Source organism: Lactuca virosa, chromosome 4, assembly GCF_052849685.1.
Source record: "Lactuca virosa cultivar CGN04683 chromosome 4, Lactuca_virosa_CGN04683_v6, whole genome shotgun sequence".
NCBI lineage: Eukaryota > Viridiplantae > Streptophyta > Magnoliopsida > Asterales > Asteraceae > Lactuca > Lactuca virosa.
This window is the reverse complement of record NC_136429.1, coordinates 85,197,158-85,212,161: the sequence shown is the minus strand read 5'-3', so window position 1 is coordinate 85,212,161 and position 15,004 is coordinate 85,197,158. Positions and strand designations below refer to the sequence as shown.

At 34.0% G+C, this 15,004-nt stretch overlaps 1 protein-coding gene across 1 annotated transcript; it reads left to right on the top strand.

Moving 5' to 3' along the window:
- Positions 1 to 5,612: 5,612 nt before the first annotated feature.
- LOC145106051 (3-beta-hydroxylase-like) lies at positions 5,613 to 7,493 on the top strand. Its single transcript, XM_079043093.1, has 2 exons — positions 5,613 to 6,576; positions 6,755 to 7,493. The coding sequence occupies exons 1-2, from the start codon at positions 5,653 to 5,655 to the stop codon at positions 7,361 to 7,363; spliced, it is 1,533 nt and encodes a 510-aa protein (XP_078899219.1). The 5' UTR covers positions 5,613 to 5,652; the 3' UTR covers positions 7,364 to 7,493.
- The last annotated feature ends 7,511 nt before the right edge of the window (positions 7,494 to 15,004 follow it).

Genomic DNA, 15,004 nt, shown 5'->3' with positions numbered 1-15,004 from the left:
CATTAAGGATTAGCTTACAATTTGTTGATTATTTCAGGTACTTCAGGATCTAAGGGCAAGAGCCCGGCTTGATAGTGCGGCATGCACTGTAACACCGTAAATTTTCAAATAAATTTTTCATTTAAAAATCGCATAATTCTCATAACACATTTCACGAAAATCTCATTTATTTAATTTACAATTCACAACTCCATAATTGTTTGATTCAAATCCAGGATCCTCAAAACATAACTCTTTCACTGGTGTGTACAATCAAGTCGGTGCCTTCCCGCGATCCTGAGAAACCTGAAACACATAACACATAACACGGTAAGCACGAAGCTTAGTGAGTTCCCCAAAATACCACACACATAGCTCATTAGCCACTCGATGCTATATCACTGTAAGACCCTCCGGTCAATGTGTCTCAGTGGGACCCTCCAGTCCCACGGTTCGTTGGACACTCTGGTCCAGTTTGTAAAGCTCCGTATAGCATAAATCACAAAGACATAATGCACAACATAAAACATAAGGCAGGATAACATAATACTCAATGTAAGCACATAAGACCCTCAGGTTACACATAAGTACCACTCTAGGTAAAGTATAGTGAGAAGACTCACATTGCAAGCAGCAAGCAATCATCCTCGAACTCGAATCTCGAACTAGCCACTGCCTAACACATAGGGTAAATATCTCTAATTAATACTCGATTCTCGATTCTCAATAACCAAATGTTATTCTTCTCTCTCTAACTCTTGAATTAGGTAAAAGACCATTTTACCCCTCCATGGTCTCCATTACTCATGTTGACCAAACCCTAAAGTCAACAGAAGTCAAACTCGAGTCAACAGTCCATGTTTGACCCAACTCACCGAGTGCACCCATGTGACTCGTCGAGTCTACTCGTTCCTCAGAAGTCTCTTGAAGGTCCAGCTCAGCTCGTCGAGTTGATCCCCAACTCGCCGAGTTATCGCATGATCAATTCATCGGGACAAACCCTCACCGACTCGTCGAGTCGTCTCATTGACTCAGCGAGTTCATTCAAACCCAATCCTCATTCAGACGATTCTAAGCAGATCTACAACCCCACACTCCAGATCTATCCTCCTAAGGCTCGAATAGCACGTAAAGTTGCAAGCTTTACGTTCATGCATGGCATTTAAGGCTCATAATGCCAAAACATGCTCCAACAAGGGCTAGATGCGCAAGAGCTTGCTTCCAACTCAATAAAGCTCGGGTCTCTGGACTCACAAGGCCACTCATAGTCCAGATCTGAGGTTCCAACCTCAAACCATACACAAATCACTCCATGACACAAGATAAATGGAAGAAAGCCCTAAAAGTTCCCTAAAACAAGATCTCATAAGGAAATGATCAAGCTAGCATCTTTTTACCTCCAACTGAAGCAAAACTCTGAAGAATCTCTGGATCCAAAAGCCTTCTCTTGATCCAAGCCAAGATGCTCTCCAAATCCCCTCTCAAAGTTGCACAAGAACACCCAAATTAGCCACACTCTCTATCACAATGGATGGAACTGGTCTAGGGTTTCCCACAGGGCTCTCTGGAGATAAGGGAGGCAGAAATAAGGGCTTAAGGCCCTTTAAATAGGACACAAACCCGGAAAATTAGGGTTTCTCTGCCCAGCACCTACTCGGCGAGTTGGCTCTCTGACTCACCGAGTCCATTCATTAAAGCCACGCGGACAACTCGACTCTACTCGACGAGTTGGACTCACAACTGTGACAACCCGAAATTTCTATTATGTACAACCATTCACTTCAATAGGAGTCAAAACTGTTTCTGCTAATTTTCAAGCTTTTTGGAATAAGTTAGTATTTTAAGATTAGTACTTCAGGAGATAACAGGAGAGAGGATGCCCTAGGGTTTATTGTGCAACAATAATGTCCCAAAACTCCAAGAGTTTGGAGTTTACGGCCTAAACAAAGGTGTTTACGGTCGTAAACCCTAAAAGAGGGTATAAATATGACACTTAGTCATTATTTATCACTTTTCACAATTTCAAGATCCAAAACTCAATTCTCTCTCAAGTATCATCGACTTTTCTTCTTGATCTTCAACATTGTAAGTGTTTCTAGCCCAAAAAAGTTGATATCTTACTTAATCTAGTGATCTAACATGATTCCATCCGTGAAATCATTCCAAAAGTGTAGATCTTCAAGTTTCACCAAGAACACCAAGAACACACACTAGTGTTCTTGGACTTTTAGCACCTTTTCAAGCTTCTACTTGTAAGTACTCTTACCCTAGTGTATTATAGGGCTTGTTATACTTCTTAATCAACTAGAAAACACCAAGAATCAAAGGATCAAAGGTGTTTACGGTCCAAGAACACCTTGGACCGTAAACCCTAGTAAGGGTGCCAAAGTGTGCCCTAGTTCCTTCCAAGCCTTGGAAACTAGTCTAGATCCCTTCCTTGAAGTGCATAGGACTTAAAACAACAAAACGACCATAAACCATTTGGGTTTACGGCCGTAAACCCAAAGAGAAATGGTCCAAGGACCGTAAACTCCACAAAGGAGTGAAATGGTGCCCTAATCTCTTCCTAAGGCTTATACATGAAGTAGGAATGCTTCTTAGGACTTGTAAAGCTTCAAAACTCAACATGGTAAAAGTACCATGAGTTTACGGCCGTAAACTTATGGGTTTACGACCGTAAACTCAATGAGTTATGGTCACAAAACCGTAAACTCCAATAAAGGGTCCCCTTGAACCCTAAACTCAATAGCAATGTCCTACAACACTTAGATGCAATCCTTAGGACTTATAGCACTTAAATAAGGTGTTTTACATGTCCTAGGATGTCTTTACTTTGTTAATTAGTTGTTTAAAGACTAATTGGATACATATATGTGATATTATATGTTAACTAGGATCATTGGGTGTGTACAAGTCTTCACTTGACACCTAGCATCCTATACATTCCGTTCATCCAAACCACTCACTACAGGTGAGTTCATACCCCTTAATTAACCTTTTAAATGTTTTTAAATGCTTTTATGGGGGGGGGGAATACAAGTTGAACTATTATAGTTATTATATCAATCACATGTGATTAATAAGTACCAAACAAGTGGATTTCTTACTTTTCAAACTGTGTTATCAAACTGTTTTACTTCAAACTGTTTTACAAACTCTTTTACATATCAAATACTTTTATTAAACTCTTTTTAACTTATATTATGTGTATCTATATGGATATAATTATATAAGTAGGATTGAAAGGACTTAGGACTGATAGCTCACCTTACTTCCTGTTCCTTGTTTGGTTGTGGACTTAGGGTATTCGGGTTATTTGTCCGAAGGTCGTTTAAATCCTAGTTATATATCATGTATATGTGTATAGATATAAAAGGTTACTTCTTTCATTTAGTTCAATGCCTTTGGGTAGCAAAGGTATACAAACATGTTCATATACACAAACAACATTACTAGTAAACTATAATAGGTATAGTTTAGGAAGATACTATTACTAGAACAATGAAACATACAATGAGTCAGTTCATTCATGAGTAATACATAGTGATAAGAAACAAACATAATACATAGTGATGAGAAACAAACATAATACATAGTGATGAGAAACAAACATAATACATAGTGATGAGAAACAAACATAATACACAGTGATGAGAAACAAAACATATAGGCTAGACAGAGAAAGAACACACAATACAGCTAGCACATACATATACATATACATATACATTACTTACAGTTATGTGAGCCACTTAACGGGGGCATGACACTACCTGTCATGACCCGTTTTGTATCCAGAATCTCCTTAAGTGGAGAGCGTATGAGTTTGTGTATAGATCTATACTGGATTGACTATCCTACACCTTGCTGCTCGCTACAGTGGGACTTGCAAGTCTACGGGTGCCAAACGTCATTTCTTACGACGTCTTACATCGTTGTTTTTCTATAGAGTCGGTAGCAGGATACAGGCCGATCACATGGTACTTTAAATAACAATTGGTTTAAAGTAACTAGTACAACAGTAGTTACTTAATACAACACTACAGTACTATTTCATTTTCCCTTTACATTTACTTTGTGATATTCACACAATAAACAATAATGTAAAAACTATATTTTTGGTTAATGATAGTCAGATTTGGGAAAATACACACTCTTACAAGAGACACACACACAGATACTAGATGCCTTGGTAGAAGGCTACTTTTAGTAGGAAACATAGGGTTTTCTAGGAGAGTTCAAACAATTACAAACTTTTACAAAACTTATACATTACAAGACTTACAAACACTTTCATAACAAATACAGACACTAATATACTTATGAACTCACCAGCTTTAAAGCTGATAAACTCTTTCAAAATAACTTGTATTCTCAGGTCGCCAGTAGACAGGTACCGGAGCCAGGTTTTTGAGAAGATGGAGCTCCTTCAAGACTCATCTTTTATTTTGATGTATATTTTTGGTGTCTATAAAACTTGACAGAACACACCTGTATTAAATTATATTATTAATGCAATGGATGATGTTGTTGCTTGTTTACTACTTTGCATTATTGTGATACTGTACATGACGTCCTCCACCCCCGAACGTTTCCGCCGTTCCGGTTTTGGAGTGTGACAACAACTCACCGAGTCACTCCATAATTCTTCAAACAATTTAAACATACAATAATGTACCTGAAAGTCCGGATGTTACATGAACTCTCTGGCGTTTTGTTGGGGACACCTGATATTATGAATAATTTATTTGATGTTATGGATTTTGAAAACAATTATGATTGGGATTTTTATACTTTATGGAAATGATTTCATTATTTAAAATGAAAAATTTTATTGGAAAATTTGGGTTGTTACAGAGAGGGTTTTGTTATTGTTTTGTTTGATTAGAAACTCGGAAGAGTGGCGAAATCAAAAAAGGTTTCACGTGTGTCGGGTTGGGTTAATATAAAAAGTTTAACAAATATAAAATACTTCAAAACAAATTATACACATATTAATTATGAGTTTTTATAGATCCTTAAAATATAGTATTTTTTAACTTAGATGCTTTTGATCGATTATAAACTATTTATGCTAAAGAATGCAATGATTTTTAGCCTATAAAAAGGTAAAAAATTGTGACATATAGACGTTAAATAAGCATTTGTCATTTTTGTTAATATTTATTTTTGAGTAGAGTGTTGTGTCATTGTTGCCTATCAATAAAAAAAAATAAAAGAAAAAAAAAGAAAAAGAAAAAAAGAAGGTGTTGAATGAAAATATTAATTAAATGTGTTGATGGGTCTCTTTTTTGTTGGTCGTGGAAGTTGAACTTTAAGTTTAATGAAATTGATATATTATTTTTTTTCTTATTGTTATACGATCTTTTTACCCTTTTATTTTGATCATGACTCCGTTACTGCCTCAAAAGTAGCTAGCGATTTATGGATTAGGTACAATAAAAGGAAAATGAACTCTATAGAAACAACTATGGTAACAGAAAAAGACTGAATTAGCCTTGCAATTAAATATGTTAAATATTAAATATTAAATATTATTTTAATAGTCAGCACTAAAACGATTAACCGGGAGATAAGTGAGGAACTTAAATCCCCAGGCTTGTGACATTGAGTCTATATATATGCATACAACCATGCTCTTCAGACACACCCTAGTTAATTACTATATGAAAAATGATGTTTTTGTCATTTGATCTTTCTCCCTTTCCTCTTATTCCAATAATCATAGCGCTATTGCTATTCATTCCATATAAAAGGTTTTTATCTGCTACAAAGACCCACAAAAACAAACCACCATCCCCAAGAAAGCTTCCAATTATCGGAAACCTTCATCAATTACTAGGTTCGAACCCCCACCATTCTATTCGGGCCTTAACCCAAACACATGGTCCGCTTGTGCTCATTCAACTTGGCAGTGTACCCGTGCTTGTAGCCTCATCAGCTGAAGCAGCCCGGGAAATCTTGAAAACCCATGATGTAATCTTCGCCAGTAGACCCAAATTAAGCATCATCGACGCACTTACTTACGGATCAAAGACCATAGCATTTTCTCCATACGGAGAGTATTGGAGACAAATCAGGAGCATTGCAGTGCTTGGGCTTCTAAGCAGTAGACGAGTTCAGTCATTTAAACGAGTGAGAGAAGAGGAGACGCGTCTTATGATTGACACGATTGGAGAAGGTTGTGGCTCTTTAGTTGATTTAGGAGAGTTGCTTAATTCGCTTACGAACAACATAGTTTGCAGGGTGGCCTTTGGGAGGAAGTTTAATGGAGTAACATTCAGCCGCTTGTTGGAAAGGTTTGTATATCTGCTTGGTGCCTTTTCTGTTGGGAATTATATTCCATGGCTGTCATGGGTGGATCGACTTAGTGGTTTAAAGGCAAAAACAAAAAGAACCGCTCAAGAATTTGATGAGATTCTCGAGGTTGTTCTTGAAGAACATATAAATAAGAGAAGAGCAGTTGAAGGCGATGTGGGTGGTGTAAGTAATGAAAACCAAGATTTAGTTGACGTCTTACTCGATGCTCAAAGAGAAAATAGTCAAGATACTACCAACTTTACCCTTCACAGAGATTTTCTTAAAGCTGCCATCATGGTAAGATTGATTCGCCTATCTCTTTAAATAGATTAATAGCTGTATTAGAGTAGTTTAGTATTAGATTAGAAGCCGTTCAAAAAAAAAAACTAGTAATGCTACATATATCCATTATAAACATGATCATCTGCTTTTCGAGTTCGATCATGGTTTCAATATTATTATGTATTACTTGTAGGACATATTTGCTGCTGGAACTGATACAACATTCTCAGCCATGGAGTGGGCAATCAGCGAGCTAATAAGGCATCCAAAAGTGATGAAAAAGTTGCAACAACAGGTCAGTGAAATAGCTCAAGGAAAATCGGTGATCAGTGAGGAAGATTTGGAAAATATGCATTACTTACAAGCTGTCCTCAAAGAGACCCTGCGGTTGCATACTCCACTCCCGCTGCTCATTTCTCGAGAATCAACACAAAATGTGAAACTAATGGGGTATGACATTGCAGCAGGCACACAAGTGATTATTAATGCTTGGGCAATAGGAAGAGATCCTTCACTCTGGGAGGAAGCAGAGAAGTTTAAGCCAGAGAGGTTTTTGGATAGTTCTGTTGACTATAAAGGGCTGCACTTTGAGTACCTTCCATTTGGTGCTGGAAGAAGAGGGTGTCCTGGTATTCAGTTTGCAATAGTTATTGAAGAGCTTGCTTTAGCAAATCTGGTGTACAAATATGATTTGGCATTGCCAGATGGTTTGAGAGGGGAGGAACTGGACATGAGTGAGCTCACTGGTCTTACACTCCATAGAAAGTACCCTTTAGTGGTTGTGCCGAATCCTCGCTTCTAGTAGTTGTATATGTTTTGCAATAGTCTTTGTTAGGAAGTAATATAGTTCTTCACTTAAAAACCTATGATGTACTAAAAAATTCTAGTATACTTTTGTTAATGTTAATATCCACTTTAGCCGGTTTATATAACAGACTCAAATGTTTAATGTCGACATGGTTAATTTACACAACAATCAATTTCCTTCCATCACTTGTACAGTAATTCCTCAAATTTTCAAACTCAGATTCTTTCAGGCACTTCATATAGACAGCTTGTTCTCCACTTCTGATGTTTTTGCATACAGAGGTTTTGTATATATGTCATGTATTAGCGCTGGATATTTAGTGATGGGTTTTTGAATTAATTGTTTTAGTGACGCATTTCCCACAAATTCAACCGAGATCCAAGTGATATCATAGATTAATGTTTTTACTTTTTATAATTGTTAGTGGTGAGAGCACAAATTCAACCGAGATCCAAGTGATATCATAGATTAATGTTTTTTACTTTTTATAATTATTAGTGGTGAGAACACATCTAAGTGGGCTTTAAAGATGATTAGTGATTTCTTATATTATCTTTAATTATAATGAACTTTTAAAATGTTATACTAACAAAATAGATTAGTTAAACATTTTACTTTATATTTATTTAAAACTAGGTGTTAGACCCATGTATTATATCAGTTTATTTAAAAAAAAATTAAATATAAAATTATAAACATTTAAGAAGTTTGAATTTATAAAAAAAATGAAAAAATTTAAATTATTAAAATTAAAATGTTTTTTTCTCTTTTAAATTTAAACAAATAATTTAGATAAATAAACAAATGAAACTAATGAGGCTTTAATTTAGTAATTTGGAAAATAAAAATAAAAGTTCGTTAATGAAATTAATATGCATTTATTATTATATTTAAATATATGAAATTTAATAAAATAAAAAAATCATAAAATGACGTAATGACATATAGAAAAAAATAAAATAAAATAATAAGAAAAAGTCATATCTTCCTATATTAATGAAAAATAATTTTTTTTTGTCTAGTGTCACTTTCGTAGAGCTCCTTAGCTTTTTTCCCACCTAAACTTTTGCATCCATATTTACAAATATGCCCTCGGTATATGAACCATCTATTTATTGTGTATTTTGAATTTCAAAATGATAGAAATGCTCCTCCAATTGAGAAATTAAATTCCACGTTGAATTATTTCTAATTTTATATATAGTTTCAAATAATTATAAAAGAGGATACATGAATTCAACGGAAAAAAAATGCATGGTTTAAAATGAACTCTGAGTTGGGATTTGTATTAAAAAAATCATATATTTATATCAATATTTATACCAAATGCTTGCATGCCTATGTTTATTTATTTATTTTTCAATATGGCAATTATTTTTGCATTTCGTGGGTGTGAACATGACCAATGACATAACCCTCATACTTAATAATCTTTTTTGAAATAATTGATTAATAATTACGATTTTTAACTATCGAATTTTGATTAATCTCATAACTGTAGTTTTCACGGGTTATAACCTAGTATTATAATACATTAGAAGGGGACAAATGACAAAATCATTTATATTTATTAGGAAGTATTAATATTAACTTAAAATGAAAATCAAACATTAAGGGCGGAGTCAAATTTTAGAGTAAAGGGGATTACATTCATATACTTCATATATGATAAAAACACAATCTTTGCCATATATTTCTTTTCATATTGAATCATTCTACGCTAAGTATATATGACATAGCTTGTTGTTGATTTTGAATAATTTAAGATCGAAGGCTGTTTTCGGGGATCACAAATCAAAGAATTTATATTTATATCTTTTAATTTTGAAATATGGGGTGTGTTCAGTATGCAACTTTTGAGAGCTTCTAGCTTCTAACTTTTAAGAAAAAACTCGAGAAAAAAAAACATCGTTCGGCAACAAAAGATTTTAGCTCTTGGTTTAAACAAAAAACTTCAAATCTAAAAGCAACAAAAGATTTTAGCTCTTGGTTTAAACAAAAAACTTCAAATCTAAAAGCTACTTCAACTACCGTTTAACGAAAAAACTATTTTAGATTTTGACAAATTAACATACATACCCATTAAAATAAATAAATAAGTAATATCTATACTTTTGATAATTATCTTATACGATTAAATATAAATATATTTAACCAATTATAATGTCTCTATTTGAAACAAAATATATCTTATACAATTATCATTTTTGTTTTATTTGAATCTACCATATCAACAGATTTTATATTTTATTAATCTTAATTTAAAAAAATAATAAATATTTATTATATGAGTCTATAAACCAAAATTTATCTCTTTTAATAAATAAAACTTAAATGACCACATGGCATCCTTCTAGACTCAATATTTGACATGTGACTTCTTATTAATAAAACTTAAATGACCACATAGCATCATTCTAGACTAAATATTTGACATGTGACTTCTTATTATGCTTCCTTTGTTTTTTTTTTCCGCTCAACCATATATTTATATCTTTTGATTCTCTAAATGGTTTCCCTAAATATCTCCTCAATTTATCCATAAATTTATGTCTAATTTACTGATTTCTAATTTCAACACATAATTCAAATTAACATTTGAGGCTAATAGCAACACATATGTTTTCAATTTGAGGAGAATGACGAGGCTTCTTTTCTCTCTGTCCGTTTTCGCCACCCTTCTTTCACCATCGTTTGCTGCCGACAACACGATCTCCGCTTGCCTGCAAGTCTAATTTCGAGTTTCATTTATGGGTTTTTTTTCTCCAAATCTGTTTTCTTATATGTTTATGTGTATTAAAAAAAATTATCACAAAAGGTATTTCATCCTTAGTCCAAAGAGGTTTGCTTTTTGGTGTTCTCCACTTTTCTTGTATTCATCCTCTAACTCCTCACCACCACCACTATTTACATCAGTCACCACCACAAAAATATCAGGTTTTGATATTCAGCCCCCAAATAAATCTGGCTTTGATCAAAGGGTATGTTTTTCTTTAGATTTTGCAACTAACGATATTAACATTCTTCAAAGTTTAAATATGTTTTTTGTTTATACAGAACAGAGGAAGTATGGATGTATGATCTCCACATGTTCGATGAAGTTTCTTGCAAATCACTTCTATCTCGAGCTTCAAAATTGAACGAGAAGGAAAATTTAACAGACAAAAATCTGAAGAATTGGATTAGAACTGACTCAGGATGTTATAGTTGAACCTACTAAAACTATAAGGACTTTTAATTAGGTATTTCTAGCACGATTTCGTTGAAATTTCAAAAACAACTTAAAAGGGAAGCAATCACTCTTCCTCATAGGTAGATAGTTGTTGGAAAAAGTGGATGTTATGATCTGAAGCTTTTAAACAAAATCAAATAGAGTGATTACTTTGCCATCTACGAATCAAAATTTTACTTTGATGTTTGTACTTAACTTTTAGAACCCATTTTGATCCCTTCGCATTCTCTTTGAATGAATCTACTTTGGGAATTGTTGAATTCGAGTATCAGGTTCTATTTCTTCTCCCCATTTAGTCCTATACTGATAATGAGTAAAGTGTTGTTTATATAAAGATTATTCTATTTAAGACCAGGTGAACTGCTTGAATCTGAGTAAATGTCCATTTTAAACTTCTATAAAAAGTGTTTATTTACATTTTGTTATAGATCATTGTTTATTCAATCTTAATATTAAAAAATTTAAACAGAACATAATAATTAATCATAACTAGGAGGTGAACCCCAAGACAGTTTTTTTTCTCGAAGGGACAGGAGTGAAACTAAAAGGTTTGTGCCTGTTAGGCTAGTTTAGTTGAGTTTTAGTTGTTGCTTGGCCTTTAGCTGTTTGTTGAAGTTCCATACATATCTCCAACAATGACTCCCTAACCAAAAAAACATAAGATAATAACTTTTAGTCAAAAATACAAATCCAACGGTCTGAAAATATGATAATTTTAAGCAAATAACCAAACCAATTTGATAAATTTTTCATAAATACTTGACTATTAGTTAAATATCCACTAAAATACAGAATGTAGATAGAGCATTACATCAGTATGTTTACCAAAAAGATCAGATCATTCTTTCTAGAAAAGAGCAAGATAGTGAAAATCCCAAATTAGAATTGAAAAAACAAATAAAATGGATAAAGTAAAATACCTAAATGTCCTTGCTTTCTTTTCTGTTCTTCATGAGAATCGACACTTGAATTTGAACAAAACCTAAAGACCCTAGCCTTCTTTTTCTCATCTTACTATGCAGGTGTTGCTTGTGTGTTGCCAAATCTGAAAAATATAGCATATATTGGTCATTAGTGAATGAAACAACGATGATCATAGAGTAAGAGATTAGCTTTTTAATTTTTTATGAATTGTTATTTGATAATGTTGTCACAAGTTCATCGCCCCGATCCCGTCTCCTTCATGCTTCCGGTTGTTTATGAGAGTGATTAGGCTTTCATAGATAACCATTCTAGCCTACATAACCCACCAAAAAGAATCAGTGAAAGAATTTAAAGTATAAAAGAATTGGAATGGAAATGAATCTGGTTTGAATATTTTAAAACAATATTAACATCATAAATGTAACAAAAGCATACCTTGAAGCTGTTCTGAACCTCCGGTGATATAGAATCGCCTGTCAAATGTGAACTTAAATTAAACCCAACCCTAAACCAGAGTAAAAACAACATATGAAAACAATAACAAAAATAAATTCGACGATATAACAATTTGACAATCTTTATTAATGTTTGGTTGTTACCTCAAAGTTGTTCAGTTGTAAGAAATCATCACTAACCTCACCGGATACTGCCACTACTACCTCCATCAGCCACCCCCTTCGTTTTCCTCTTAATCTCTATTTCTCGATCACTTTCTTCATCTACTTTCTGTTGGTGATTTTAGTGTCACCATGTCATTTTAAGTAATTGGAACTAACATGTGAGCTAAGGGGCTTCATGATTTGTACTCTAATATATGTATGGGGTTGTGCGGAGTGCACGCATGTATAAGATCGAATTAGAAGCCGGTTCGACGACTAGTCGGGGGTCCGGGGGCAGCGCCCCCGGGTCCGGGGTTTCCAAAGGGGCAGCGCCCCTTTAGCGGGGTCAGCGGGTGGGGTCGAGGGGCAGAGCCCCCGCAGGGTTTGGGGCAGCGCCCCAAAACCTCACCGAATTTTACATATGGGAACATAATGGAAAATTCAATTTCTTGAGGGTGATTATGGTAAAACTAACGAAACTCGTTAGTTTTTGGTAACCCTAAATCCTCATTAAATCCAGATTAACATTGTTTGCTTCCAAAGCAACTAATGATGGCCCAACCCTAATGAAACCCTAATCGTGTTTAATATATAAGCAGCTCTTCCTCTACAGAAGAGGGTTACAATCTTAAGCTCTCGTTTCATCATTCTTTCACAAAATCCTCTAGCATATTGGCTTACGATTTCTGTGCCTAGAATCGTAAGTGTCCACTTGGGTTATCGTAGGCTGAATTTCATGTAACCCAGGCATAGGGTACAAATATCAGTTCGGAAAGTGATATCACGATCCAAGTCGGTATCCAAATCTCCACTACAAACCCTATTTCTTCCCAAAACCTTCTTCGTTAGCAAGAATCGAACACAGGGAGGTAGAGTAGGGCTTCATCGCAAGAAAAATAAAATAAATTGAATAATTTTGGTTGAAGCTCGATTTCTACAGTGGGGTAGAGTAGGGCTGATTTCTCGGTCTTCTTCTCCACCAGTGTCGATGTCGTCGATGCCCTAAACACCGCCACCGACGGCGGCATCCGGAAGTAAACCCAAACACCGAAGGAGAGACAATCGTTGGCAAGAGGAATCGAAAGCTTAAACCCTTAACCAATGCGCAATAGATAGCTTGAAAGCAAAAAACCTGGAAACGAAGAAGAAACGAACATTCCCAAAGAATATGGAGACATATAGAAGAGCCGAAGGCGATGAAATTATTGTATTGGCCAACAAAGGCGGTGGCAAAAGAGTGAAAAAAAATGTGTTCAAAATCGGAAACAATGGTGGTAAAAATCGGAAATGAATTGAATCCATTGTTCATAAACGTGATGTCTTCTAATTTTACATACGATTCACTATTAATACTCGAGCAATATAGTAATCCAAAAGACAAAATCACATGTCTTGTTTCTAATAGTCACGTTACAATTAAAAATCACAACTTACATTTTAAAAAAGTTAGGCTTAAAAGTAAAAATTGCATTTGGACTAATGATGGGCTAATACAGATTTGCGACAAGCAAGAGCTTACATTTTGTTCCAATTTCAAATTTGCAGAAACTGCAAAAATCAAGTGACTTTTCTTGTTTCTTGGTTTTTTGAGTCCACTAGTTTCTGTCTCTCGTTTCTGATTGCACTTCTGCTCTCGTTTTTATTGTCGATTGAAATTAAACAAGTATCCTATCTTCTTGATTTTCGGAATCTGATGGTCTCTTGTTTCTATATCCTGATTGTTGTTGCTAATTAACGAACGTAACACACTAACAAACATATTCTGAATTACTGAATTTCTAACTTCACATTAGTGCATTATGAAATCTAAATTTTGTTTTTAGTGATTTCTCTAATTGCTAGTTTCTATTAATTTGTTCATGCTTTATGTCATCTGAATAGTTTATTAGAATAATGTTTATGATTTTCATTAGTGTTAATGTTATAACATATATAATTTATAGAAATTATGCCTCCTAAACATCAATTGGGTAGTGAAAAACGTAATATGGGGCTCTTGATATATATATATATATATATATATATATATATATATATATATATATATATATATATATATATATCCAGAAAAGTCCTAAAATTTAACCTTGATTTACGAAAAAGTCCCAAACTATAATTTGTTTACGAAAAAGCGTGCATTACCGGTAAAAATGGCGATTTGACCCTATTTTCCCGGTTTACCGGTTTCTTTATTTGAATGTTTCATTAAAGTCCCATTATTTTATACTAATTTACGAATAAGTCACAAACTAAAATTTAGTGATGATTTGGCCCTTTCCTCCATGTAACATACATTTTATCGGTTTCATTGCTGACCTGGACGCCTAATCATTAAATGAGCTGATGAGATGGATATGTTAGGTTATATAATGCTATGTTTACCATAAAACTTGATATCTTGTTATATTGTATATTTTTTTGGAATATAAAATGCATCCGGCGAAGACTGCAATAATTACATAAACTAGCAACAACTTCGTCATTTTTTACGTTTATAAGAAATTTGAATTGTCTTTCTAATCTTATGTAACCTAATATATCCATCACATAAAACATCAGCTCATTTCCTGCCATTTTTTCCTAGAAACACACATTTTATTGGTTTCATTGCTGACCTAGATACATAATCATAAATGAGTCGATGAGATGAATATCAAATTTTACACTAAATATAGTATTATATAACCCATTGTATCCATCTTATCAACTAATTTAATGACTACGTGTCTAAATCAGCAATGAAACCGATAAAATGTATGTTTGATGGAGAAAAGGGTTAAATCGTCACTAAATTTTAGTTTGAGACTTATTTGTAAATTAGGGTAAAATAATGGGACTTTAATGAAACAGGTAAGTAATAAAACCGGTAAACTGGGAAAA

Excerpts from the sequence above, each read along its gene's own strand:
- LOC145106051 (XM_079043093.1), top strand. The coding sequence starts at position 5,653 with ATGATGTTTTTGTCATTTGATCTTTCTCCCTTTCCTCTTATTCCAATA. Across the intron at positions 6,577-6,754 it reads TTCTTAAAGCTGCCATCATG|GACATATTTGCTGCTGGAAC; the intron begins GTAAGATTGATT and ends TATTACTTGTAG.